The 27,546-nt window shown below is 50.3% G+C and overlaps 1 protein-coding gene and 1 non-coding gene across 7 annotated transcripts in view; both read left to right on the top strand.

Annotated features, from left to right (window-relative positions):
- Positions 1–3,714: 3,714 nt before the first annotated feature.
- TRNAL-AAG (transfer RNA leucine (anticodon AAG)) lies at positions 3,715–3,796 on the top strand. Its single transcript has one exon. It is a non-coding gene; the product is annotated as a tRNA-Leu (tRNA).
- A 178-nt stretch (positions 3,797–3,974) lies between these two features.
- POLR3E (RNA polymerase III subunit E) overlaps positions 3,975–27,546 on the top strand; it is a 37,404-nt gene continuing 13,832 nt past the window's right edge. Inside the window, exons 1-14 of one of the 6 annotated variants that reach the window (XM_063612076.1) lie at positions 5,544–5,615; positions 8,771–8,848; positions 9,535–9,608; positions 11,747–11,797; positions 14,713–14,790; positions 15,490–15,605; positions 15,993–16,075; positions 20,133–20,240; positions 20,593–20,642; positions 21,603–21,722; positions 23,125–23,210; positions 23,518–23,562; positions 23,638–23,729; positions 25,288–25,408. In XM_063612076.1, the coding sequence (XP_063468146.1) occupies positions 9,573–9,608; positions 11,747–11,797; positions 14,713–14,790; positions 15,490–15,605; positions 15,993–16,075; positions 20,133–20,240; positions 20,593–20,642; positions 21,603–21,722; positions 23,125–23,210; positions 23,518–23,562; positions 23,638–23,729; positions 25,288–25,408 (986 nt within the window). In that variant the 5' untranslated portion in view covers positions 5,544–5,615; positions 8,771–8,848; positions 9,535–9,572. Of the gene's footprint in view, positions 4,112–5,529; positions 5,616–8,770; positions 8,849–9,534; positions 9,609–11,746; positions 11,798–11,876; positions 12,140–14,712; positions 14,791–15,489; positions 15,606–15,992; positions 16,076–20,132; positions 20,241–20,592; positions 20,643–21,602; positions 21,723–23,124; positions 23,211–23,517; positions 23,563–23,637; positions 23,730–25,287; positions 25,409–27,546 lie in introns of those variants that run through there. The other 5 variants (XM_055232654.2, XM_063612074.1, XM_063612077.1 and 2 more) reach the window with 5 other exon arrangements.

Raw genomic sequence — 27,546 nt, 5'->3', positions numbered from 1 at the left:
TAGAAAAATCAGACTGGGCAAAGATGCCAGCAATTATCCTTGACTGTGAGGATATTTCCTTTTGGAAAATCCAGTACCCAACTCACAAAAAGTCCTTCCTGGTACTAAAATACCATGACAAACACTCCTATTGACTTAAAGGGCTTATTCCTCATTCAGCTTTGAACTCCCCACAATGCCTAGCCTGTGCCTTCAATCCATGGCTGCTTCTGTATTTTTTTTTTAATGTCTTGAAGAGCAACAAACTTTTCTAGCACAAGAAAATCTTTGCATATCATTACATATCATTACATATGTTAAAGGTAGATGGATGGCCCGGTGTGGTGGCTCACTCCTGTAATTCTAGCACTTTGGGAGGCTGAGGTGGAGGATAGCTTGAGACCAGCCTAAGCAGCAAAGCAAGACCCCGTCTCTACAAAAAATACAAAAGTTAGCCCAGTGTGGTGGCGCATACCTCTAGTCCCAGCTACTTGGGAGGCTGAGATGGGAGGATCACTTGAGCCCAGGATGTCAAGGCTGCAGTGAGCTGTGATCATACCACTGTGCTCCAGCCTGTGCAACAGAGCAAGACTCCGTCTCTAAAAAAAGAAAAGGTGGTGGATGGAGGGGGGGAAAAGCCAGGCTAAGGAGGAATTGAAGACGAAAGATATAAAATGCCCAAATGTTAGGGGTGTGTACCAACTGGATATTAGCCAGAAACTTGAATCATGGCCCTGAAAAGTCTAATACCAGTCAATGCAAAACGAGAATTCTACTTATAAAGGTGTGATTTATATAGTTTTTGATGTGTCTAAAGCATCACCAGCGTTAGCAGAGTTCCTGCCTAATTCCCCCATTCAGTCACCTTAAGCATTGACTCCACTCCCTGTGTTGAACAGAACTAATGGAGAAAGTAATCCATGTAAATGACAGAGGGAAAGAGAAACGATAGAGAATGATAGAGGACAAAACCTCAGATATGAGGGAGATTTGAGATTTCTTACACCAATAAATGTGAAAAATCAATTAATGGGGCTTTGTTTTCCCAGAAAACGACAACTTGCCAAAGTTGACTCAGGAAGAAATAGAAAACATGAGAAGAAATAGAAAAAAAAAAAGTCATCAAAAGTCATATAATTTGGCAAAATGGAAAAATATATGCATATCTATATCTATATAGAGAGGATCTCACTCTCTCACTCAGGCTGGAGTGCAGTGCCTGAATCTTGGCTCACTGCAGACTTGACCTCCCTGGCTCAAAGGATCTTCTCACCTCGGCCTCCCAAGTAGCTGAGACTACAGGCACATGCCACCATGCCCGGCTAATTTCTTTTCTTTTGTTTTTTGGTAGAGACAAGGTTTCTCAATGTTGCTTAGGCTGGTCTTGACCTCCTGGCATCAAGCGATCCTGCCACCTCAGTCTCCCAAAGTGCTAGGATTATAGGAGTGAGCCACTGAGACCAGCCTATTATTAATATTATTATTATATAATACTAGGGAAAGTATATAGTCTAGCAATTTCATTTCTAGTGTATACCCTAGAGAAATGTCCACATATAAGACAAGGAGCCGTGTGCAAGGATACTTCCTGCCATATTGTGTGTAATGACAAAAATTGAGTAACAACTTAAAAGTTGTTCATGGCATGGAATGAATGAATTAGATCTATAGGCATCATAACAGACCTCAAAAACACAATGTTGGGCCTGGCACAGTGGCTCATGCCTGTAATCTTGGCTACTTGGGAAGCTGAGGTGGGAGGATGGCTTGAGCCCAGGAGGTCTAGGCTACAGTAAGCTATGATTGCACCACTGTACTCTAGCCTGGGTGACAGAGCAACACTCTCTTAATAATAATAATACTGTTGAAATGAGAAAAGCAAGTTTTAGGATATCAGTACAATGTGCTAACATTTATATAAATGAAAAACATACAGATAACCATTTTATATGTTATTCATAAATTTTATATGTAAAAATGTAAGAAATTATTGGAAAGATACACATCAAATTCATGACAGTTATAGACAGGGGAGAATGGGAGGAGGCCTTATTTTTATTTGTAATGGTCTAATAATTTCTATTTGTAATAGTGTGATCGATTTATTTATTTTATTTATTTATTTATTTATTTATTTAGAGACGGAGTTTCGCACTGTCGCCCAGGCTAGAGGGCAGTGGTGGGATCTCGGCTTGCTGCAACCTCCGCCTCCCGGGTTCAAGCGATTCTCCTGCTTTAGCCTCCCGAGTAGCTGGGATTACAGGCATGCGCCACCACGCTAGGCTAATTTTTGTATTTTTAGTAGAGACGCTTGAACCCAGGAGGTGGAGGTTGCAGTGAGCGGGGATCGCGCCACTGCCCTCCAGCCTGGACAACAAGAGCAAGACTCCATATCAAAAAAAAAAAAAAAGAAAAGAAAAGGAAAAAAATGCCACAATACTAAGTCATTAATTTAATGCCAGGTGGTGGCACTATGGATGATAATTTTTTTCTTTGTAATTTTTGTGCATTTTTGTTTTTAATATCTTTGCATATCCACATGGATAGGTATTTAAAAATACAGTCTGGTGAAAAATAACAGCCAATTGCAGATCTATATCAATAATGTGACAATATTCATGTTCAAATCCATACACAATAAAAACAAAGCTATCTTCTATGGATATATCTATATATATCCATATAGATATAAACATATAAATTCACAGCAAAAGATCTAGAAAGATATATAGTGTTTTAGTCCATTTTCTGTTGCTTATAACAGAATACCTGAAACTGGGTAATTTGTAAAGAAAAGGAAGTTATTTATTAGAGTTATGGAGGCTGAGAAGTCCAAGGTCAAGAGTGTGCATCTGGTGAGGGCCTTCTTGCTGGTGGGGGACAACTGCAGAGTCCCCAGGCAGTACAAGCCATCATATGGAGGGGGTGCTGAGCTGTTCCCTTGCTAGTTAAGGTCTCTCTCCCTCTTCTTATAAAGCCATCCGTCCCCCTCCCAAGATAACGCATTAATCCATTAACCCATTAATCTATGAATCCATGAATAGATTAATCCATTCATGAGGGCTCCACCCTCATGATCTAATCACCTCTTAAAGGGCCCACCACACAATACTGCCACACTGGGGATTACATTCCCAACACATGAAATTTGGGGGACACATTCAAACCATAGCACATATTAAACTGATAATAATGGTTAGTTACCTCTGCGGAGGGGCCTAGGATGCGAGTCAAGGGTCAAAGAGCATTTGTACCTTATCTGCATAGTTTAAATATTTTGCAATAATTCGCATATTTGTGTAAGTAAAAAATTAAACATAATTTTTCAGAGACAACTGCCCAGACCAGCTCCCGGGTTTGGCCGTCAGATCCCCTGGTGCGTGTTTCTGATCAGATCAATTTCTTCTCCCGGAGACACCCAATCCGGGTCGTATGGATTACTTGTGGGTTAACCAGGGGTCTCCGGGTTAACCATCCAAATCAGAGTACAGTTTCTAAAAACGCTTTTTGCTCTAATACCTATTCGGAAAAAACCTGGGTCTAAAGACTGGAGCAAGTGTTTATCTTCCAAAACACGACTTTTTAAAATAACTCTATAGGGATCAGCTTGAACACACATTAAGCAAAAAAAAAAAAAAAAAAAAAAAAACCTCAGCGAAAACGCCTCGCAATTTCCAGAGTAAATGCAAATGCATAAGCATTAAGTAGTTTTCTGGCATAAACAAGCAGCAGCCAGGTAGCGTGGCCGAGCGGTCTAAGGCGCTGGATTAAGGCTCCAGTCTCTTCGGGGGCGTGGGTTCGAATCCCACCGCTGCCAGGATTGTTGTCATTTTGTCCCCGCTGCATACACTCCCGGTTCAGTTTTGCGCGTGCCATCAGCGCCCCCTGCTGCAGGGCAGGGCTCACGGCTTGCATGAATGGCGCGGCGGAGGGGGCGGAGCCGCGTGCGCCGGGGCGGGGCATTGTGGGTAAGAGGAAGCGCTGGGGCCGGCTCGCTCCCCCCACGTGTCCGCCGGAGTTTCTCCACCAGTAACATGGCCGCCGCCTGAGAGGAGAGCCGGGCCGCCGCCGCCTCTGCAGCCCGCAGGTAACTGGGCCGTTGCCGCCGTCCGCGCTCGGCCCCCGCGGAGAGGTGAGTCCTGTCTTCGCAATGCCCGAGCTGGGGCTTGAGCCGGACCGCACTCACGACGTGGGCCTGGGCTAGATTCCCGAGTAGGCCAAGGAGGCCCGCGCCGCGCTGTGCGGAGGGGCTGGAGGCCTCTCGGGATTCGGGCGGGGAGGAGGGGCAGCCGGCTCCAGGCCGACCCCGGACTCCGACTTCCCCGACCCGACGCCTGGGAGTTGGGGAGGCCGCGGCCGACGCTGGCGGCGGTGACTCAGGGTCCAGCCGACCTGCCCCACCCGGGCCTGGGAGGCCTCCTACGGAAGAAACACCTGTCCGCGGCGTCGGGTGTGGTGGTGGCTCGCGGCAGGGACTGCGTGGTGGGCGTGAGAAGGGGGTCTGACCACCCGCGAGGGAGCAGAAACCCATTGGACAGCGAGGCTCGGGATCGGCGGCCCGCTCGGATGGGCAGGGAGGGCACCTGCGCCTGCCGGATCCCCCCTCTTCGCAGCTGAACCGGATTAGCCTCTGCCCGGCGAGGCCCGGGATTCCTCATTCATTTATTCAGGCAACCATTCAGTGTTTACTGAGCCAACTCTGTGCTCCGGATACGGCCCTGACCATTCGGTCCGAGGAGGTGTCAGTAAACAAACAAGGTTGTTCCTCTGGGTTAGCTTTAGAATTCCTTGGGCTTGAGGCAGAAAGAAGAGATCTTAGCGATCTCCACAGTTTCCTCATCTGTGAAATGGGGATAATAGAAATTCCTACCTCATAGGGTTGTGGTGACGGCTTAGTAGAAACCGGGTGACGCTTCTGCTTGCAGCGCTTGACTTGTGGCTTAGCGTCATTACTCGCTTACGTTGGCAGAAAACATGTTGTCAAGTAATAACAAACCTACCCAGAGGTTACGTTTATTAGCGTCCTGTCCTTACTCTTCCCCCTCCCCGCAGCGGTCTGGAGGTCGGTACTTAGTTTCCCTACTTTAGGGATGAAAATAGGGAGGAATACCAAACCTAGACAACTCAGGTGGGTCATAGATGCGAAGCAGCTGCGGTGGGATTTGAACCTGCACAGTTTTGCTCCCGAGTCCAAGCTTTTACCCACTTAACCATACTGCCTTTTATGAGAAAGCTCTGCGGTATAGTGGTTAAGATTAAGAATAAGGATCTTTGACATCAGCGAGACCCAAGTTTCTGTCCCCATTCGACCTTGGATGAGTTACTTATCTCTGAACCTCACTCTCCTCATTTCCAAATTGAAGATGATAAATCTCTATTGATAGGGCTAATGAGAAGATTAAATGTAAAATATTCTTTGTACTATATTGAGTGTCAACTTCGTGCCAGGCACTAGTCTAGGTATTGAGAGAACCAGCAGTGGATTTTTTTTTAAAGTAATGCTCCCCATAACAGCTTTGATGAAGTAAAATATGATTATCTGCATTTCATAGTTGAGGAAACTGAAGCACTGAGAAGCCTTCATGGAGCTTACATTCTACTGCAGAAGACAGACAACACCTGAGCAAATAGACCAGGTAGTTCCAGATTAAGATGAGACCCACCAAGGAAAGAAAATAGAGATGTGGTAGGGCCTGGGAGGAGGTTGGGGGAGGCTTTTAAAATAGGGTGGTCAGGGAACCCATCCTCTCCTGCAGGCAGTGATGATATTTAATAAAAAGGAGCAACCTTGGTAATCCCTGTGGGGGAATAGATGATGTGCAAAGGACCTGGGGTGGACTGGGGCTTGGCTTGTTGGAGGCCCAGCAAGTGGCTACCAGCCTGGATGGTGAGGGGAAGACAGAGACAAGATCATGTAGGGCCTTAGGCGGCTCATTGAAAGGAGTTTGGGTTTTATTTTATGTGACAGTGACAGTTGACAGGATTTAGACAGGGAAATAATATTATTTACTTTTTTTTTTTTTGAGATGGAGTCTTGTTCTGTCACCCAGGCTGGAGTGCAGTGGCAAGATCTCAGCTCACTGCAACCTCTGCCTTCTGGGTTCAAGCGATTCTTGTGCCTCAGCCTCCCGAGTAGCTGGGATTACAGGCGTGCATCATCAAGCCTGGCTAATTTTTGTATTTTAAGTAGAGACGGGGTTTCACCGTATTGGCCAGGCTTTTCTGGAACTCCTGACCTCAGGTGATCCACTGGCCTCGGCCTCCCAAAGTGCTGGGATTACAGGTGTGAGCCACCGTGCCTGGCTTTTTTTTCTCCCCAGTAGAGATAGAGTCTCACACTGTGACCCACGATGGAGTGCAGTGGTGTGATCATAGCTCACTGCAGCCTCAAACTCCTGAGTTCAACCAATCCTGCTGCCTCAGCTTCCCAAGTAGTTGCGACTGCAGGCCATGCCGGGCTAAAATTTTTTTTTTTTTTTTAAAGACAGACCGGGGGTCTCACTATGTTGCTCAGGCTGGTCTTGAACTCCTGGTCTCAAGCAGTCCTTCCACCTAAGCCTCCCAAAGTGTTGGGATTACTAGCATGAGCCACCACGCCAGCCTGATTTACTTCTTTACAAAGACGGGCTGTTGCTGGGAGACTTGGAGGTAGGTATAAGGAACCGTAGGGAGACTTGGATGAGTGCTTTTCACATTACAGGTTGAGTGGGAAGTAAAATCAATTCAGGGGAATTGAAGCTAGCATTTTTTGTTTTGAATGAAGTAGAAAACATCACTGCTTGACATATAGTAGGGACAGTTACGGTTATGTGAAATCTTGTTTCAGTGACACAGCTGTATGTATGTTCTGGGTTATTTATATGAGATGGATTTCTTACTGTGGTGGATCTTAGGCTGAAAACTTTGAAAGCCACTGAGTTGGATCACCTCGGCCTGGAGGATGAAGGGAGGTAACACTCTTTGTATCAACCCAGATGTACTATCCAGAGGGAGGAGCTCCAGCTCTCTAGCTGACAGGGCACCTCAGCCTCCCTGATCCCTGGCAGGGCAGAGGCCAACAGGGCATAGCAATAACCGAGAAAGAACAACTGCGTCTTGGGAACCTCCCAGGCCACACCCTCTTAGTGCTTATGATCTGTCCCCTTGCTCACCTGGCAGGCCCCAGCCTCTCAGTTGTCCACTGCCCAGCTGCAGAGAAGGCAGGAGCTTGACATGTCTGTGGCACTTGGCAGCCGGTGCAGATGGGGTGAGGCCTTGGGCTCTCCTCTCACACTGCCCTCTGTCTGCACAGCAGACAGTCGAGATGCACTGAAACCGTCCAGATGTGACTTCTGATTTTCATTCCGTCCTCCATCTCTGGGACTGTTACGATAGCTGTTTCCCTGAAGTTTCTCTTTCTACCCCCTCCATATCTTCCTCTGCCCGAAATCCTTCTGTAGCTTCCTATTAAATAGCATTCCCATGGTTCATTTATGTAGACAACAAACATGTATTGAGTGCCTGCTGTGTACTAGGCACTTGGGGTACCACAGGGACAAAACAGACCAAAATCTCTGCCTTCACATGGCTTACAGCTTAGTGGCAATAGAGATGGGCACAGATGCAGAGCTGTAAACTGTCACATGGTGATAGACACCTGCTATGGAGAAAACCAGAGCAGAGAAGGGAATTGAGGGGTGGGGGAGGCAGTTTGCAATTTGATTTGGAGAGGGAAGGTCTTAGCCATAAGGTGACATTTGAGCAAAAACCTGAAAGAGGTGAACGGGGGGCCATGAGGTTATCAGGGGGGTAGAGCAGCTACAAAGCCCCAGAGGTGGGTTTGGAGCAGAGAGGAGGGTAGGAGGCTTGTGGGAGATGAGGTCTGGCAGGTCAAGGGGCAGGAGATTTTTTAGGGTTTACATGGGATGATAAAGACTTTGGCTTTTGTCCAGGTGTGGTGGCTCACGCCTATAATCCCAGCACTTTGGGAGGCCGACGCAGGCGAATCACTTGAGGCCAGGAGTTCAAGACCAGCCCGGCCAATAGGGCAAAGCCCCGTCTCTACTAAAAAGACAAAAATTAGCTGGGCAGATGATAGACGCCAATTATCCCAGCTACTTGGGAGGCTGAGGCAGGAGAATCACTTGAACCTAGGAAGCAGAGGTTGCAGTGAGTCAAAATCATGCCAAAGTACTTCAGCCTGGGCGACAGAGCGAGACATGTCTTCAAAATAAATAAATATTAGATAGTTCAAATGTTAAGTAGATCAGACAAAAATCATGCTGGTCTCAGCCAAGCACAGTGGCTCACGCCTATAATCCCAGCACTTTGGGAAACCAAAACGGGCAGATCACCTGAGGTCAGGAATCCAAGACTAGCCTGGCCAACATGGCAAGACCCCTTCTCTACTAAAAATACAAAAATTAGCTGGGCCTGGTAGTGCACGCCTGTAATCCCAGCTACTTGGGAGGCTAAGGCAAGAATCACTTGAACCCGGGAGGCAGAGGTTGCAGTGAGCCGATCATACCACTGCACTCCAGCCTGGGTGACAGAGCAAGACTCCATCTCAAGACAAAAAAAAAAAAAAATTTCATGCTAGTCTTACCCAAGAGCAGAGGTTTGGGAACTGCTGAGGCCTGGGGGTGCCTGAGTACCATCCTACCTATGACCACCCCTCTTCTCTTTGGGTATGTGAAGGGGCAGACCAGCTGAAATACTCAACCTGCCCGTGGAGACCTGCAGCCTTCCCTCTTCCTGGAATTTCTCCTCCCCTCTGTTGGCATGGCTTGCTCAAAGCCCTCTCTTCTTCCAGGCGCACCTCACATGCCTCCTCCCCAGCAGAAAGGCCCTGCCCGCCTCTCAACTCCCCTACCTGTACTTGTCACCTGAGGTCAGACAGCCTGGATTTGAAGTCCAGTTCATCATCCTGCTTGCTATGTGACTTTGGGTAAAAACGCACACAGTATCTCTGAGTTCCAGTCTGTTCATTATAAAACAGTGACAATCACAACACCTCATAGGGTCATCGTGTTGAATACAAGACAGAAGAGTGTGTGAAGAGGTCATTTTTAGACCAAAAACACAGAAGAGTCATCTCACTCAGGATTTGAGTTAAAGTCAGCTTGAAAATCAAACGTCAGAGAGCTTTGGACTGTCTGTCTTCCTGTTTGACATCTGGCTCCTCTTTAAAGCTTCCCCAGGGCCCTCAGTTCTCCAGGGTTTTAATCATGGCTGGGACCAGCCAACCTCTATCCTTCTGTCTGGCAGTGAATTCTCTGTGAGCAGAGAAGAAACCATTAAAGCCAGTCTTTGCCTTTCCCCGCAGGTGCAGCCCACACGTGTTGGCTTGATCTACCCGCTTGCACCTGCTGCTTGAGTGTTTCTTTTTTTCTTTATTTCTTCTGGCTGATGGGGTATAGGGTTGGTCATCAATTGTTGACTTCACGGTAGATGTAAAAAGAAGGTCGGTTGGTTGGTTGTGGGCTCCCCCTCCCAGTGCAGGGCCTGTTGCAGAATAGGCACAAGGAAATGTTGGTTGAATGACTGACGATCCCAGTCTCTCACCCTCCTTTGCAGATCGAGCTGAAGGACTGTGCGGCTGGCTCTCCTCTATTATGGCCAATGAAGAGGATGACCCAGTTGTACAGGAGGTAACTGCTGCTCTCTGTCCCCTGCCGCTGGGGCTGCAGGCAGTGGAATTGGGTCCTTTCCATGCATCCTCAGGCCAGTCTGGGACCTGTTGATGTTCTGGGACCCCTAACCCTTGCTGTTCCCTCTGCCTGGTCCCCTCTGCTGTCCCCCAGACCCCTGCGTGGCTGACCTCTCCCTTCCTTCAGGTCTCTGATCTGGCATCACCTCATCAGAGAGGCCTTCCCTGACTGCCCTTCCACACCCAACTCCCCTCCTGCACCTTCCCATGCCTCTCTCTGCCCTTACCTTGGCGGTAACTCATACTTGGCCTAGCCCCTGTCATCTCCTAGATATCAGTTGATTGCTTTCTTTCCCATCTACTGCTGTGCCGCAAAGCCGAGCACAGTGCCTGGCACCCAGGTACCTGGCGACTATTTGGTGAACGAATGAATAAATGGGCTCAGCAGTCCCTCCTTCCCAGGCTTACGCAGATGCAGTCATTCAGCAGCTGTTCATGGACCACTGTGTGCTGGGGGCTGTGACACATCAGTGAGCAGGGCAGGGTCCCCTTCCCTGGGAAGCTAATGGGCTGTGGGCAAGACTGATGAGGCAGGAGTCTCTGGGTGCAGGCAGTGGGAGGCAGATTTCCTTTTTTTGTTGTTTTTTTGGAGACAGAGTCTTGCTCTGTTGCCCAGGCTGGAGTTCAGTGGCGCCATCTCGGCTCACTGCAACCTTCGCCTCCCAGGTTCAAGCAGTTCTCCTGCCTCAGCCTCTTGAGTAGCTGGGATCACAGGTGCCCATCACCACGCCCGACTAATTTTTTTTTTTTTTTTTTTTTTTTTTTTAGACGGAGTCTCACTCTGTCTCCCAGGCTGGAGTGCAGTAGTGTGATCTTGGCTCATCGCAGCCTCTGCCTCTGAGTTCAAACGATTCTCGTGCCTCAGCCTCCTGAGTAGCTGGGATTACAGACGCCCACCACCACACCTGGCTAATTTTTGTATTTTTAGTAGAGACGGGATTTCACCATGATAGCCAGGCTGGTCTCGATCTCCTGACCTCAAGTGATCACCCACCTTTGCCTCCCAAAGTGCAGGGATTACAGGCATGAGCCACCATGCCTGGCCCAGGTTTCCCTTCTTAGAGAAAGCTGTTTATAATCAAACTCACCTTTCAGAATCCTTTTAACCCAGGACTTAGACCTTTGGAAGGCAAAAGGCAAAAAGTAACTGCATCTGCCTTCAGCCTCCTTATATGCAGAGCCTGACCTCCAGTGGGAAGGGCAGGGGCAAGGAGATGAATAAAGGTGGTTTTTCCTTGCTTGGGGGATGTGGCTAAGTTATTAGATTTGAGTTATTTAGACACATTTAAGCCGCATCTACACTGCAGTAGCAGGAATTACAATAGGCGGGGGTTGGTGATGGGATAGAAGAGTCCAAGGGACTCCGAGGACAGAGGCAGCGCCCTCTGCAGCCAGGGGGCCTGGAATGCTTCCTGCCCAAGTTGTGCCTCAGCCAAGTCCTTGGAGGAGCGAGCAATCAAGGCTCAGGGGAGGCATGTGTGAAGGGCTCTGTAGGTACAGGGAAAAGCATGTGCAAAGGCCCAGGGGCAGGAGAGAATGTGGTTTATAGGAGGAGTTAGGAAGCAGGAAGGTAAACTGCTGCATGGCTGGGTGGGGGTGGTTAGTGTTGGGAAGAAAGGAAGTGGAGCCATCAGTCACAAAGGGCCTTGCAGACCCCCTAAGACGGAGTGACTGGCCAGTCCAGGAGGGGCAGGTGGAGGGCCCAGCCAGGAGGCACAGGCATAGGTGAGCCCTTGCCTGCCTGCCTCTCAGAAGAGCATTTGCCCAGGCTCTAGGACGTTTCCTGATCAGTGCAGCCCCAGGGAAGATGTGTGCTTACTGGGGGATTGTGAACTTGGGTGGGGGTGCCAGGTGAACTCTTGCCCTGGTTCCCCTGGGAGCTCTCAGGAGGGATTCCTGAATGTACCCAGTGTGCACGCTTGGATCTCCTTGCTTTTAGCATGAGCTGAGCTATTTCCTCCTTCCCCAAACTGCCTCCCTGAGCCACTACCCCTAACTGAAGCTGGAAGCGCCGGCACAGCCCGGGGAGGTCAGCACTGTGTCCAGTCTCCCGGTTAAGTCGTCTTCCGTTCTTCCCAGATCGACGTGTACTTGGCCAAGAGTCTGGCGGAAAAGCTGTATCTATTTCAGGTAATTATGGGACTTGAAGGTAAAGAGGGGAGAAGCAGGTGTGGATGGGTGGTGTGGACTCAGGAACATGAGCAGGAAACGATGGGAAACCTCAGCTAGGGTTTTCGGTGTGGAGAGTGTCATGGGGTGTCTTTGCTTTCGTGGGTGGGTTAATATTGGTCTCATTTCAAAGATGGGAAAACTGAAGGAACACAGGAGAGGCAGAAGTGTGCAGCAGTTAAAGCTGGGGCTCTGGGGTCAGACCGGATTGAGATCCAACTCCATCACACCGTAGCTGCGAGACCGTGGACAAGTTTCTTAATCCTTCTGTGCCTCAGTTTCCTCACTTGCAAAGTGGTGATGGTAATAATGCCTGTCTCATAGGGTCCCCGGGAGGACGGGCTGAGTCCACAGTGAAGTGTTTAGGATGCCGCCTGGCAGAGAGTTAGTGCCAGTGATGATGGCCACTGTTGTCATGGAGGCTCCAAGGGGCAGCTCCATGGCAGTGTCTGTGAGCCCTCAGTCCTGCCAGCTGAGAGGGCCCCGGGTTGCTACCTCTGCCCCCTCCCCTTGCTGCTGGGCCAGCAGCTTGTCATAGTGGCCAACACATATTGAGCATTGACCGTATGCAGACTGTTTAAAGCATTTACCTAAGTTACCTCTTTAACCCCACAATAACCCTATGGTGGTGATTATTGTATTTTATAACCGATATATTGAAATAGAATTTACACACCATACAATTTCCCCATTTCAGTGTGTAATGCAATGGATTTTAGTCTATTCATGGGGCTGTGCAACCAGCACCACAGTCTATTTTGGGACAGTTTTGTCCCCCTTTAAAGGAACCCCATACCTATTAGCGATCAGTCTGTGCCCCCAATTCCCACCTCCAACCCCAGGCAACCATTCCCCTTATTTTCTGTCTATGGTTTTGCTTGCTGTGGACTTTTCACATAGCTGGAATAATGCAATATGTGGCCTGCTGTGATTGGCTGCTCTCACTTTGCATGATGTTTTCAGGGCTCATCCACATGGTAGCTATAGCTTGCATCAATATTTAATTTTTTTTTTTTTTTTTTTTTTTTTTGCGACGGAGTCTTGCCCTGTTACTCAGGCTAGAGTGCAGTGGCTTGATTGCAGCTCAGCACAACCTCCGCCTCCCAGGCTCAAGCAATTCTCCTGCCTCAGCCTCCTGGGTAGCTGGGACTACAGGCACGCGCCACAAGCCTGGCTAATTTTTGTATTTTTAGTAGAGATGGGGTTCCTTATGTTGGCCAGCCTGGTCTCGAACTCCTGACCTTGTGATCTGCCTGCCTCAGCCTCCCGTAGTGCTGGGATTACAGGTGTGAGCCACCACTCCCAGCCAATATTTGATCTTTTACTGATGAATAGTGTTCCATTGTATGGGAGACCACAGTTTGTTTATCCATTCATCAGCTGATGAGTATTTGGGTTATTGCTACTTTTTGGCTATTATAAATAATGCTACTGTGGACATTCACATAGAAGTTTTTATGTGAACGTGAATTCTCATTTCTTCTAGGTATATGCCTGGTAGCAGAATTGCTGGGTCTGCGTTTAGCTTTTTGAGGCACTGCTGGGCTGCTCTGCCACATGTTACATTCCCACAGTTAAGAGTCAGTGTTTGATCCCATGATGCACATGAGAAGGCGAGGCACAGGGAGGCCCTCACGGGCATGGAGGCCTGGGGCATGCCATAGCAGCGATGTTGCAAGCCTGTGCTGGGAGGGCCTGGCCTCCACTCCCTGGGGTTCACCCTTATGGGCCGTAGGAATGGGGCCTGTCCTGTGTGCCTGCTCACCCTGGTTCCTTGGCTGGCTGCAAAGTGATGGTGGAGGTGCCAGTGACCCCCATGTGTCCAGAGTGCCAAACCCTGAGCCACCATCGGCTCTGTTTGCCTCCTCCGTGCTCACAGCGGCCCTGGGAGGTGAGGATGCTTAGCCTCAGGGAGGCGAGGTGCCTGCCTGAGTCCACAGTTAGCAAGGGGCAGGATGAGGACTGGAAGCCAGGCCTGTGATTCCAGAACCTGCGCCCTTCAGCCTTCCCACCCCCAGTCAGGTGATCTCAGAACTGCCCCCAGCCCCAGCCCAGGAAGCAGGGAGGAGTCACGGCTTTGCTGTGTGAGTGAGCTTTTAGGAAATGACCGTCTCCTTGCTCTAGAATGTAGCTAATCTGAAAGGGCCTATTTTCCACACTGCCATGCCTCCACCAGGCTCATTCTACAGGCTGTCGTGAGACCAGGCAGAGCATTTGAGGAGGGGTCCAGACTTTGACTCCTTCACCTGAGAGAGAGAGGGACAGTGTACTGTGAGGACAGATGTGGACAGGAGCCCCTGCATGTTGAGCGCATTGCAGTGTGAGCCATTCACATAAAGATAAGAGCGGGTCATGGCTGCCCAGCTCCCTTCTCCAGCGTCTTGTGAGGAAGCTCACACAATCAGATAAGGAGAGCGAATGGAATCACAAATTCCCACCTGCCCGTCGTCTGGCCTCAGCAGTGAGCAGCATGTGCCTGTGTTGCTTTCACTCTTTGCTTCCTTATGGACTCCTTTTGTTCGTCCTTCTATCCCCGGATGGCCTGTCCACTGGCAGTTAGGCCCTAGACCCCCATCCTCACCTCCCATGGCCGTGCTCTGTGGGTTCCTGGAGCAGCAGTGTGCCAGTTCGGCTTCCTGTGTGTAGGCACGTCCCTCGGAAGTCAGAGACATCCTGCAGTGGCCCTTTGGAAGGAGGCCATGGGGAGCTGATGAGAATAGGTCTGCAGGTGGTGCTGGGCAGCTGGTACCCTTGTGGTAGGGTAAAGCCGGTCTCTGCTTGGGGTGGGCTTGGAGATAGCTGTTGATTCTTGGCTGGGGCCCAGCTCTGGGCAGGGCTGGGCAGAGTGGACTTAATGGCTCCCTTCCCCTCCCCAGTACCCTGTGCGTCCAGCCTCGATGACCTACGATGACATTCCGCACCTCTCAGCCAAGATCAAGCCCAAGCAGCAGAAGGTGGGGCTGCCCCCTGAGGGCAGTGGGGGCGGGAAGAGAGGGTGATGAGGGTGGGAGCCGGTGGAGGCGAGAAACTCAGAGAAGGAGTCATTGGAGAAGTAGGAGAACCAGCAGCTCCCAGGCCTTTGAAAGCTGAGGAAGGAAAGTGTCCAGAAAGATAGGGATGGGCCCCTCCAGAGAGGCCAGGGACGCATGAGACTGATGAATTAGAGAATGGGGCCAGATGTGAGCTTAGGTTCCCAGGATAAGACGGGGGCGGGTGGGTGAACATGGAGTAGGTCTGATAGGAGGAGAATCTAGTACCTGTCCATGGAGGGTCTGCAGCTCTAGCCCCTCCAGCCATAGGGAAGTGCCATCCCAGTATTGCCAGTTCTGCTGGCTTTTCAAGAGAAGTGGGAAATAAGGATTTTTATGAGGAATCTCTTTATTTTTAAGTGTTGGCACCTAATTTAGGTCTTTGGGAGTGAAGTAGAGGACAAACAAGATTACAGGACCCTCCACTTCCTTCTGACATTTTTGTTGGAATTTGGGTTTGTGGCCCTTGGTGTGGACTGAAGTCCAGGGGCCCTTGGGGACATGTGTCAGTCCTGCTTCTGGGCAGGGACCTGGTTAGGAGGTGGCCATGGCGGGGTTGGGGTGTCCCTTGGGGAGCCATGCCTTGGGGTCCTCATAGCTGGTGGGGGTGCTTGGTGCCTCCAGGTAGAGCTTGAGATGGCCATCGACACCCTGAACCCCAACTATTGCCGCAGCAAAGGGGAGCAGATCGCACTGAACGTGGACGGGGCCTGCGCCGACGAGACCAGCACATATTCCTCGTGAGTTCCCGGCCTCAAGCCTGTCCGGTTTCCCTGCATTCACACAGGAGCCTCCGAAAGACCTTAAAGACATTGACCCCCTTTGCCCCCTCACTGGGCTCCCCACCAGCGTCCCAGCCTTTGGAGGGCTGGGCTTGTCTCAGACCCTGCCCTCCTGAACTGGCTGGTCCCAGAGCTCCTACCCACTCCTCGTCTCTTGGTCTACAAACAAAGCCATGGGTTTTCTCATCCCCAGGCTGCCCTCCTGAGACTCACGTAGGCTGCCCTGCAGCCTTGGTCCCTGGCTGTGGCAATTCAGAAAGTGTCTAGGTGGTGGAGTGCACTGTGGCCACAGGCCCTGACTCGGAGCTGCCTTCCCCTGTAACGTTGCTTCTCCCTGTGCTTCAGGAAGTTGATGGACAAGCAGACCTTCTGCTCTTCCCAGACCACCAGCAACACATCCCGTTATGCCGCTGCACTCTACAGGCAAGGTAACCGGGGCTGGCATCCTGCGGTGGGGTCATGGCGCTGGGGGGGCTGGGCAGGGAGAGAACGTCCCCAGCCTGGTGTCTATCTCCCACCTGCCCTGAAAGCTAGACACCTGTGGGGGCCGGGCAGGTGTGGAAATAACAGAAATGACACATTGTCAAGGGACTGGGAGTGGCCCCCTTTGGGGACTGCTGGCTGGACACTGCCTGACCAGATGGGGTGGGGCTCCAAGTTCATTTGTCCTCCCGGGACACAGATACATACAAGTAGCTAACATAAGTTTGGGGACAGAATTTTGTCTTTAAATACGAAGCTTATGACAGAGCAATTCCATTCCTAGGCAGCATCTATCCAAAAGAAATGAAAACATGTGTCCACAAAAAACCATACACAGTTGTTCACAGTAGCATCTTCATGATAGCCAAAAAGTGGAAACAACCCAGATGCCCATCCTCTGGATTCATGGAGAAACAGAATGTGGTCCATTCACGCAGTGGGATGTTATTTGACCATGGAAAAGAATGAAGCACTGATGCTACCACGCAGATGAGCCTTGAGAACATTGTGCTAAGTGAAAGAAGCCATGTGCTTCTTCACTTGCAGCTACGCACTGTGTGATTACGTCTCAGTCAGCGACCGACCACATACTCAACGGTGGTCCCGTAAGATTATAATGGAGCTGAAGAATTGGCTTACCTAGTGATGTCTTAATGAGCCTGACTCTGTGTAGGCCTAGGCTAACTTGTATGTTTGTGTCTTAGTTTTCTGTTTGTTTGTTTTGTTTTGAGACAGAATCTTGCTCTGTTGCCTAGGCTGGAGTGCAGTGGCACAGTCTCAGCTCACTGCAACCTCTGCCTCCTGGGTTCAAGCGATTCTCCTGCCTCAGCCTCCCGAGTAGCTGGGATTACAGGCGTGCACCACCACGCCTGGCTAATTTTTGTATTTTTAGTAGAGATGGGATTCTGCCACGTTGGCCAGGCTGATCTCAAACTCCTGACCTCAGGTGATCCACCCACCTCGGCCTCCCAAAGTGCTGGGATTACAGGTGTGAGCCACCATGCCCGGCGTGTGTCTTAGTTTTTAGTAGAAAGTTTAAAAAGTTTAAAAAAAAAAAAAGGTAAAAAGCATATAGCTGGGTGTGTTGCCTCCTACGTGTAATCCCAGTGCTTTGGGAGGCTGAGGCAGGCCCAGGAGTTCCAGACCAGCCTGGGCAGCATAGTGAAATCCCTTCTCTACAAAAAATACAAACATTAGCTGGGCATGGTGGCACATCCTTTAGTCCGAGCTATTGAGGAAGCTGAGGTGGGAAGATTGCTTGAACCTGGGAGGCGGAGGTTGCAGTAAGCTGAGATTCCGCCACTGCACTCCAGCCTGGGCAATAGAGCAAGACTCTGTCTTGAAAAAAGCATATACAATAAAGATATATTTTTCATAAATTTATTTATTTATTTATTTTTGGAGAGGGAGTCTCACTCTGTTGCCCAGGTTGGAGTGCAGTGGCTCAATCTTGGCTCACTGAAACCTCTGCCTTCCGCTTTCAAGCAGTTCTCCTGTCTCAGACTCCGAGTAGCTGGGACTACACATGTACACCACCACACCCAGCTAATTTTTATATTTTTAGTAGAGACTGGGTTTTTGCCATGTTGGCCAGGCTGGTCTCGAACTCCTGACCTCAGGTGATCCACCGGCCTTGGCCTCCCAAAGTGCTGGGATTATAGGCACGAGCCACTGCGCCCAGCCTATTTTTTTTTTTTTTTTACAAATTTAGTGTAGCCTAAGTGTGCAGTCTGTATGAAGTCTACAGTAGCGTATAGTAATGTCCATAGGCCTTCATATTGACTCACCACTCACTCTCATCCAGAGCAGCTTCAGTCCTATAAGCTGTGTTTAGTCTTTTATACTATACTTCTACTGTACCTTTTTTATGTTTAGGGTTTTTTAGGTGTGTTTTTTTGTTGTTGTTTGTTTTGGGGTTTTTTTTTTGGAGACCGGGTCTCACTCTCACCCAGGCTGGAGTACAGTGGTGATCATAGCTCACTACAGCCTCTATCTCCTGAGCTCAAGCAATCGCCTTCTCTCAGTCTCCTGAGTAGCTAGGACTACAGGCCATGCCACCACATCTGGCTAATTTTTTTAAAAAAATTTTTGTTGAGATGGGGTCTTGCTATGTTGCCCAGGCTGGTCTCAAACTCCTGGGCTCAAGTGATCATCTGGCCTCTGCCTCCCAAAGTTCTGGGATTACAGATATGAGCCACTGCACCCAGCCTAGGTATATTTAGATACACAAATACCATTCTGTTATAACTGCCTACAGTATTCAGGGGAGTAACATGCTGTACAGTGTGTAGCCTGGGAGCGATAGGCCATACCATAGAGCTGAGGCGTGTAGTAGGCTCTGCTGTCTGGGTTTCTGTGAGTGCACTCTGCGATGTTTGCACACGATGAAATCACCTAACGATGAATTTCTCAGAACGTATCCCCATTGTTAAGTGATGTGTCCAGAATAGGCAAATCCACAGAGGCAGAAAGTAGATTAGTGGCTACCAGGGACTAGTGGGAGAGTGGAGTGGGGATTGCCTGGTTCTTTTTGTGGTGATGAGAATGTTCTAAAATTGGTTGTGCTGGCTGCACAGCTTTGTGAATATGTTAAAATACATTGAATTATGGCCAGGAGTGGTGGCTCATGCCTGTAATCCCAGCACTTTGGGAGGCCGAAGTGGGCAGATCACCTGAGGTCAGGAGTTCGAGACCAGCCTCGCCAACATGGTAAAATCTCATCTCTACTAAAAATACAAAAAATTAGCCAGGTGTGGTGGTGAGTGCCTGTAATCCCAGTTACGCAGGAGGCTGAGGCAAGAGAATCGCTTGAACTCAGGAGGCGGAGGTTGCAGTAAGCCAAGATCGCACCACTGAACATCCTGGGCAACAGAGGGAGACTCCATCTCAAAAAAAAAAAAAATACATTGATTAGTATGCTTTAAATGAGTGGACTGTATGGTACGTGAGTCTTGTCCCAAAGCTGGTAAAAAGTACAAGGCGCAGCCGGGGGCGGTGGCTCACACCTGTAATCCCAGGACTTTGGGAGGCCGAGACGGGCAGATCATGAGGTCAGGAGATCGAGACCATCCTGGCCAACATGGTGAAACACCATCTCTACTAAAATACAAAATTTAGCCAGGCTTGGTGGCACACACCTATAGTCTCAGCTACTTGGGAGGCTGAGGCAGGGGAATCACTTGAACCGGGGAGGTGGAGGTTGCAGTGAGCCGAGATCATGGCACTGCACTCTGGCCTGGGTGACAGAGCAACACTCCATCTCAAAAAAAAAAAAAAAAGTACAAGGTGCTTAAGTATTTAGTCTCAAAAGCAATGAACGAAACTAATCTGAACACTTAGGAAACAAAACAGGATAGGATCAAAAGTAGTGTCATATAACTTGCGCGTTCTGTTTAGAACCCATGTCTCAAGCATGTAATTCTTGAAAGCCACATCCCTTGCAGCGGGAGGGGAAGTCATCATCATTATCAGAGGCCATGTGGACACTCCATCCAGTTCTAGCAGGGCCTCTTCTCCAGCCACAGTGGCACTAGTGGACTTCCTAGTGGAACGGGTGGAATTTTGGCAGGAAGAGGTGGAGGATAAGAAGGAGAGGAAATCCAGGTGTGTGGGGTGGGACAGTAAGGGTGATCTGGCTGAGGTCTGGAGGGTAAACAGCAGGGCAAATTTGATGAGGATTAGTTGCCTAGTGTGGCAAAGCAAGCAGCTGAGGAGGGGGGCGTGGAACCAGGCTGTGAGGTGGGACTGAAGGAAGTGGCTTCGAACAGAAGAGTCCAGGTTCCTGTCCTAGTCTGGGCTGTGTGCTTGCTGTGTCCAGCAGGGCCAGGTGGAGTTGAGGATGGTCCCTGGCCTGGTGGTCCCAAGACTCCAGGATTGGGGGCTGCAGCGGGAATGGGAGGCAGTTTGATGGTGGGCCTAGGCCTTCAGGGGACTTGGTGACTCCCTTGAGCCAAACTGGATGGGTTTCTAGAGTTGAGTCCAAAGCCCTTCTTCCTTCACCAGGTGAGCTCCACCTGACACCTTTACATGGCATCCTGCAGCTGCGGCCCAGCTTCTCCTACCTGGATAAGGCTGACGCCAAGCACCGGGAGAGGGAGGTGGCCAACGAAGGTGAGCCCAGGATCCCCAGCCCTGCTGCCTGCCTGCCTTCATCCTGGTGGGATGGCTTGGTCCTGGGAAGAGGGATGGAATGATAGGATGTTTAGCAGTTTCCCTGGCTTCTACCTACTAGATGCCAGAAGCACCCACCCCACAGTCATGACAATCAAAAAGGTTACATTGCCCAGTATCCCTGGAGTAAAGGGGCAAAACTGTCCCTGATTGAGAACCACCGTCTTAGGCAGCTCTCTCTGTGAGGAGAACTCCCAGCACCCCCGGCCTGAGGCTTCCCTGGTGGGTGGGATTGAGAGAAGGGAGGTGGAGGCTCCCCAGGACTGCACTCAGTGGCTTGTCTCTCTTGCAGCAGGGGACTCTTCACAGGATGAGGCAGAAGACGATGTTAAGCAGATCACGGTGAGCCCTGGCCCCTGGAGGAGGAGGGTGCTGCCTGGGCGGCAGCAAGACCAGAGACCAAGGGGTAGCGGGTCTTCGCAGAAAGCAGGTGGAGCAAACAGGTCCATGCTTTGGAGCCTTCTTGCTGGGCTACCTGGAGGGAACAACCTGAGTTGTTCCAGCTATACACAAGACGGAAGCCCTGGCTGGATCCAGGAGATGTGTGCCTGGGGCTTGGCTGGAGTCACCTGGGAGCAGGAAGCTGGGGCCAGGAGCCCTGAGGACCCGCAGACCAGCTCTGCCATGAACCCGTATCTTAACAGAGCCAAAGTCAATTAACTGTGATTCTATCCTCTTTATGGGGCACGGATGAATAGTTTTCGTTTTAATAGTTATTCCTGAATTTTAAAGATTTTTCAAAGAATCTTAACCTTCCATTTATGGTTTGTAAAGTTTTCCCTATTTAAGCATATTTAGATTAAAATGAGTAGTACCAAAAGAAAAATGCTACACGTAGAATGATGATACACAAGTATGGCTAGAGAGTGGTGAGTGAGTGGATGTCCTTGAGGACCAGGGAACACGGGCATAATGGACATGGAGGTGGCGCAGGGAGCTCATCCTGTTCTCTCCGTAGCTTATTAGGACCTTAGAAACTCCCTTCCTAAGCTCTGGGGAACTTAGAAAAGGCGTCCTGGGCCCGTCTGCTTTAAGGACTCTGCTGGCTGTGGCGCCTAGGACTCTGTAATCCCCCTCAAGCCTCTGGGCTGGGCAGGCACGAGCAAGTATAAGCTGTTCCCTGGCGTGTGCAGGCAGCTCTGGGAGGGACACGGTTGGGACGGAATTTAAACCACCTGTGCTAACGAAGGGAGAGTGGAAAACCCCTGTATGGAGTTCTCTGGTCTTCTGGCAGGCGCCGAGACGGCAGCCCAGCAAGGGTCACAGGCCTGAGGGTATGACCTCTTCCCCTTCCCACCGCAGGTGCGGTTCTCCCGGCCGGAGTCAGAGCAGGCCCGCCAGCGCCGTGTGCAGTCCTATGAGTTCCTGCAGAAGAAGCACGCAGAGGAGCCCTGGGTCCACCTGCATTACTATGGCCTGAGGGTGAGTGAGTGAGCGGGGCCTCGTGGGGTCCTGGGGGAAACACCCCGGTGCCTGGAAGGGTCAGGGTGTGGCCTCCATGTCTCACCTTGAACTTAAGTCAAATTCATGAGTCATAGCCACAGATAGAGGATCGAGTCCTGTGGGCAGTTTACACTTCACTCCAGCCGAGCCACTTAGCGTGGGCCCCAGGAGAGCAAGAGAAAACGATGCGAGTCCTTGGTTCCCTGGGTGGGGTTTGGCCCCTGGGCATGGGCATCTTGCTGGGCTTGCAGTGGGGCTAGTGCCTGGTAACATATTTTCGCTGCAGCCCAGGCCCTAAACGCAGGCCAGATGCGTTCTCCGGTTCTGTCCTAGAGAGTCGGTCGTGTGTTGCCACCCCAGAGTTCCCAGCACACCTGCCCAGGGGGATTTTTTACTGTACTTGGTTTTCATCTGGTATGCTGACTTTATTTACTTTTATTTTTATTTATTTATTTTTTATTTATTTATTGAGACAGTCTCATTCTGTCACCCAGGCTGGAGTGCAGTGGCTCGATCTCAGCTCACTGCAACCTCCGCCTCCCGGGTTCAAGTGATTCTTCTGCATCAGCCTCCCGGGTAGCTGGGACTACAGGCACCTGCTAATTTTTTTGTTTTTATTTTTTTTAGTAGAGATGGGGTTTTGCCATGTTGGCCAGGCTGGTCTCGAACTCCTGACTTCCAAGTGATCTGCCCACCTCAGGCTCCCTAAGTGCGGGGATTACAGGTGTGAGCCACGACCACTTGGCCCTGGTGCATTGACTTTAGAACCTAACCCTTGAAACTGCGTACTGAGTGAGGGAAGCTTCCAAAGACACCATGGGCCAGGGCTCCCAATATTTTCTGGGGTGGGGAACAACTCCTGATTTCTCTGGAAACTTCTTGGAAGAGATTTGTGTTAACAGAGACCCTTAGACTCGGGGTCAAACTTCTAGGCACTGCTGTTTCCTGCTGTGTGACCTTGGGCATGTTAGCTAACCTCTCTGAGCCTCAGTTTTCTTACTTATAAAATGAGAGTAGTAATAATAGTACCTACCTTGCCGAGTTATTTTGAGGGTGAGATGGGTTAGTATATTTACAGTCAGTGGAACAGAGTCCACCACATCCTAGATGCTCAGTGAACGTTAGCCATCATTTTGTCATTGCTGGTGGTGTGCCTGTGTTATAGACAAGGCATCGAGGCCTGGGGGCTGGGGCTGGGCAGGTCATAAGGCCAGGAAGATGAGTGACTGAGGCCATGTCGGAGGCCTTGGGTGCCATGCTCAGGAGGTTGGATGTGGTCCTGTGGCTGGCCATGGAGTGGAAGACGGGAGGCCTTGTGGGAGGGGGCGCAGGCCAGGGCCATCAGCTGAGGCTCCTCTCACACCCTGCTCTCCTCCAACAGGACAGTCGCTCTGAGCATGAGCGTCAGTACCTGCTGTGCCCCGGCTCGAGCGGGGTGGAGAACACGGAGCTCATCAAGTCACCCAGGTGGGATGGGCGGGCCAGCATGCAAACTGGATGCCCGCCCAGGGTCCCCAGGGGTCCTTGGTGTGGATCCTCCCAGAGGACTGTGGCCCCTCCTCTAGCATGAGGGTGGAGCCCATTGTCCCCTGGAGAAGGCCAGGAGGGTGGGCCTGGAAAGAGATGGTCCCCTTTTCTGCAGGGGCTCAGGGCTGCTGGGGGAGGGCAGGGGTGGGCTGTCTGCACCCCCTCCCCAGACCCTCACTTGGGTGGCTGGTGAGGAGGGTCCAGCCTAGATCAGCCCTGAGCCTCTGCCCCTGCCGTGTCCCTGCAGTGAGTACCTGATGATGCTGATGCCACCCAGCCAGGAGGAGGAGAAGTGAGTAGAGGCGGCAGGACACCCTCTCCCTTTCGGGGCTGGCTGCCTCTAACCCATCCCCTCTGCTTTCCCCAGAGACAAGCCTGTGGCCCCCAGCAACGTCCTGTCGATGGCCCAGCTGCGCACGCTGCCCCTGGCCGATCAGATCAAGATCCTGATGAAGAATGGTGGGTGCCCACCCCCTGCCCTCCCGGGGGCCCCAGTCCCAGTGGCTTCTGAGGAATGGACTCTGTGGGACAGTGAGGACCGAGGGCAAGGCCAGAGGCCCCTGCTGCCCACAGCCTGCCCAGCTTTGCATCCTTGTCTGGAAAGATAACGCAGGACAGCAGTGCGGCCAGCTCCCGCAGGCAGCCCGAGTTCCCGTGAATGCAGGACAGTAGTGTGTCTGGCCCCCGCAGGTGGGCTTGGGTTCCCGTGCCATGCTCACCACTTGCCTGCCATGCTCTTGGGCAGGTCACGAACATTTCTGAGGCTTTGTTTGTTTTTCTGTGAAAAGAGACTAATGATAGTTCCTGGGGGCCAATGTGAGGAATCAGAGAGAGGAGGCTTCTAAAGTACAGGGCCTTGCAGGTGAACATGGACTAGGAGCTTTTTTTTTTTTTTTTAAAGAGACATGGGGTTTTGCTGTGTAACTCCTGGGCCCAAGTGATCCTCCTGCCTCAGCCTCCTGAGTGGCTGGGCCTACAAGCAGACGCCACTCACTGCGCCGGCTCAACTAGGGTCATTTTCATGACAGTGTCTTCACTGGCATTGCTTCTGGGTACCCTCACCAGACCCGGCACCATAAGGACTGGTCTCCTTTTCTCAAAGGACTCTGAGTGCCAGAACCTTCAGGATACCCGTGGCTGGTGAACAACAGACCTGATCCTTGAGTTCAGAATGGAGCCGCAGAACCTGGGCTCGTCCTTTGAGATGCCACCATGAGCTCTTAGGAGTCTAAGGAGAGAGGGGAGCTCCGTGATATGCTCGGGATTGTAGGCTTCCTTCCTGCAGAGGACTTTGAACTTTTTTTTTTTTTTGAGACAGTCTTGTTCTGTCGCCCAGTCTGGAGTGCAGTGGCACAATCTTGGCTCACTGCAACCTCTGCCTCCCGAGTTCAAGCAATTCTCATGCCTCAGCCTCCGGAGTAGCTGGGACTACAGGTGCCCGCCATCATGCCCACTAATTTTTGTATTTTTAGTAGAGATGGGGTTTCGCCTTGTTGGCCAGGCTAGTCTCAAACTCCTGGCCTCAAGTGATCTGCCTGCCTCGGCATCCCAGAGTGCTGTGATTACAGGTGTGAGCCAAAGCGCCCAGCCAAATTTTGGACTTTCCCTGGGCCCTGCCCAGGGCTCACTTGGGCAGGAGCAGAGCACAGTGATTGAGGGCACCAAGTGGAGCCAGGTGGCTTGGGTTCACTTCCTGGCTCTGCCACTTCCTAGCCAAGAGATTATGGGTGAGCTTTGAAGCCTTTCCAGGTCTGAGTAGTAATAGACCCTTCCTGAGGCACCCCTCAAGTCTTCCTCAAGGGGCACTTCGTAGAATCCTCAGATTTCATGAGGTGCCCAGTGCCTGGCATGTAGTGAGCAGCCTGAGAGTGTCAGCTGTTGGCTATGATGGGTGTCACTACTGTTAGTTATCACATTCTGGGGGTATTACATTAACTTGAAGCTATGCAGACTTGGTGGAGGGGAGGGAAGGGCCCCGCCCCTCTTCCTTGTCTGATGTCTCCTGCGTCCTCCTCAGTGAAGGTCATGCCTTTTGCCAACTTGATGAGCCTCCTGGGCCCCTCCATCGATTCCGTGGCTGTTCTGCGGGGCATCCAGAAGGTGGCGATGTTGGTCCAAGGGAACTGGGTGGTGAAGAGGTAAGTTGCTTTTTTTATTTTTTATTATTATTTATTTTTTTCCTTGAGGCAGAGCTTCACTCTTGTTGCCCAGGCTGGTGTGTAATGGCGCAATCTCGGCTCACTGTAACCTCTGCTTCCCAGGTCCAAGCGATTCTCCTGCCTCAGCCTCCTGAGTAGCTGGGATAATAGGTGCCCGCCACCACACCCAGCTAATTTTTGTGTTTTTAGTAGACCCGGGTTTCACCATGTTGGGCAGCCTGGTCTCAAATCCTGACCTCAAGTGATCCACCCACCTCGACCTCCCAATGTGTTAGGATTATAGGCGTGAGCCACCACGCCCAGCCTATGCTGTGTTCTCTTAATGGGAGCATTTGGTCCTTTTAAATTTGATGCAGTTACTAGTGCTTTGGGTTTAAATCTACAGTTCTTTCTATTTGTCCTGCCTACATTGCATTTAAACTTTTTTTTTTTTTTTTTTTTTTTGAGACAGACTCTCGCTTTGTCCCACAGGCTGGAGTGCAGTGGTGCGATCTCGGCTCACTGCAAGCTCTGCCTCCCAGGTTCACTCCATTCTCCTGCCTCAGCCTCCCAAGTAGCTGGGACTACAGGCACCCACCACCACGCCTGGCTAATTTTTTGTATTTTTAGTAGAGATGGGGTTTCACCGTGTTAGCCAAGATGGTTTCCATCTCCTGACCTCGTGATCTGCCCGCCTCGGCCTCCCAAAGTGCTGGGATTACAGGTGTGAGCCACTGTGCCCGGCCACATTTAAACATTTTTTAAATTGACACATAATGTACGTATTTATGGGGGCAGTGTGAAATCTAAATACATGTATACAATGTAATGATCAAATCAGGGCAATTAACATATCTATCCCCTCAAACATTTCTCATTTTTGTGTTGGGCACATTCAAACTTCACTTTTCTAGCTATTTAAAATTATACAATAAATTGTTCTTAATTATAGTCACCCTATAGTAGTACCCTTTGTCCTGCCTACATTGGATTTTTTTTTTTTTTTTTTTTTTTTTGAGATGGAGTTTTGCCCTGTCACCCAGGCTGGAGTGCAGTGGCGCAATCTCGGCTCACTGCAAGCTCTGCCTCCCAGGTTGATGCCATTCTCCTGCCTCAGCCTCCTGAGTAGCTGGGACTACAGGCACCCGCCACCACACCCGGCTAATTTTGTGTATTTTTAGTAGAGATAGGGTTTAACCATGTTAGCCAGGATGGTCTCGATCTCCTGACCTCGTGATCCGCCCGCCTCGGCCTCCCAAAGTGCTGGGATTACAGGCGTGAGCCACCACGCCCGGCCTTACATTGGATTTTTATATCATTCTTACCATCTGCTGGATTCATTTCTATTTTTTCCTGCTAACTTGGAAGTTATACCATTTGGGCTCATATATTGATTACCCTACAGTTTTCAGCTTGCATTCATGACTTAACACATTTTAATGTTAATTGCTGCTTTTTACCCCATTCCAATCTATTCAGAGATCTTAGAATATTTTATATCTATCCTCATACACTGCTGGATTGGTATATATATATTTTTTTTACCTTTTTAATTTTCCAATCTTCTCTATTGTTCCAATTTTAGTATATGTGCTGCCGAAGAGAGCACAGGATTGGTGTATTTTTATTTTTTTTTTGAGATAGTCTCACTCTGTTGCCCAGGCTGGAGTGCAATGGCACAGTCTCAGCTCACTGCAACCTCTGTCTCCTGGGTTCAAGCGATTCTCCTGCCTCAGCCTCCCAAGTAGCTGGGATTATAGGTGCATGCCACCACGCCCAGCTAATTTTTGTATTTTTAGAAGAGGCAGGGTTTTGCTGTGTTGGCCAGGCTGGTCTTGAACTCCTGACCTCAGGTGATGCACCCACCTCGGCCTCCCAAAGTGCTGGGATTACAGGCGTGAGCTACCGTGCCCGGCCTGGTGTATTTTAATTCTCTGTATATTTTCAGCCCCATAAGACATTACTGTATCCAGTCAATCAATATTCTTTACTCACATGTTTATAATTTAGTCATTATTTCTTTCTGCATCTCTAAGTTTCTATCTGGGATCATTTCCTTCTGCCTAAAGAATGCTATAGCATTTCCTTTAATGTGGGTCTGTTGGTGATGCATTTCCTTGGTTTTTATGTGTCTGGAA

This window comes from Symphalangus syndactylus, chromosome 11, assembly GCF_028878055.3.
Source record: "Symphalangus syndactylus isolate Jambi chromosome 11, NHGRI_mSymSyn1-v2.1_pri, whole genome shotgun sequence".
In the NCBI taxonomy this organism is placed as follows: domain Eukaryota; kingdom Metazoa; phylum Chordata; class Mammalia; order Primates; family Hylobatidae; genus Symphalangus; species Symphalangus syndactylus.
This window is presented reverse-complemented; position numbering and strand designations above follow the sequence as displayed.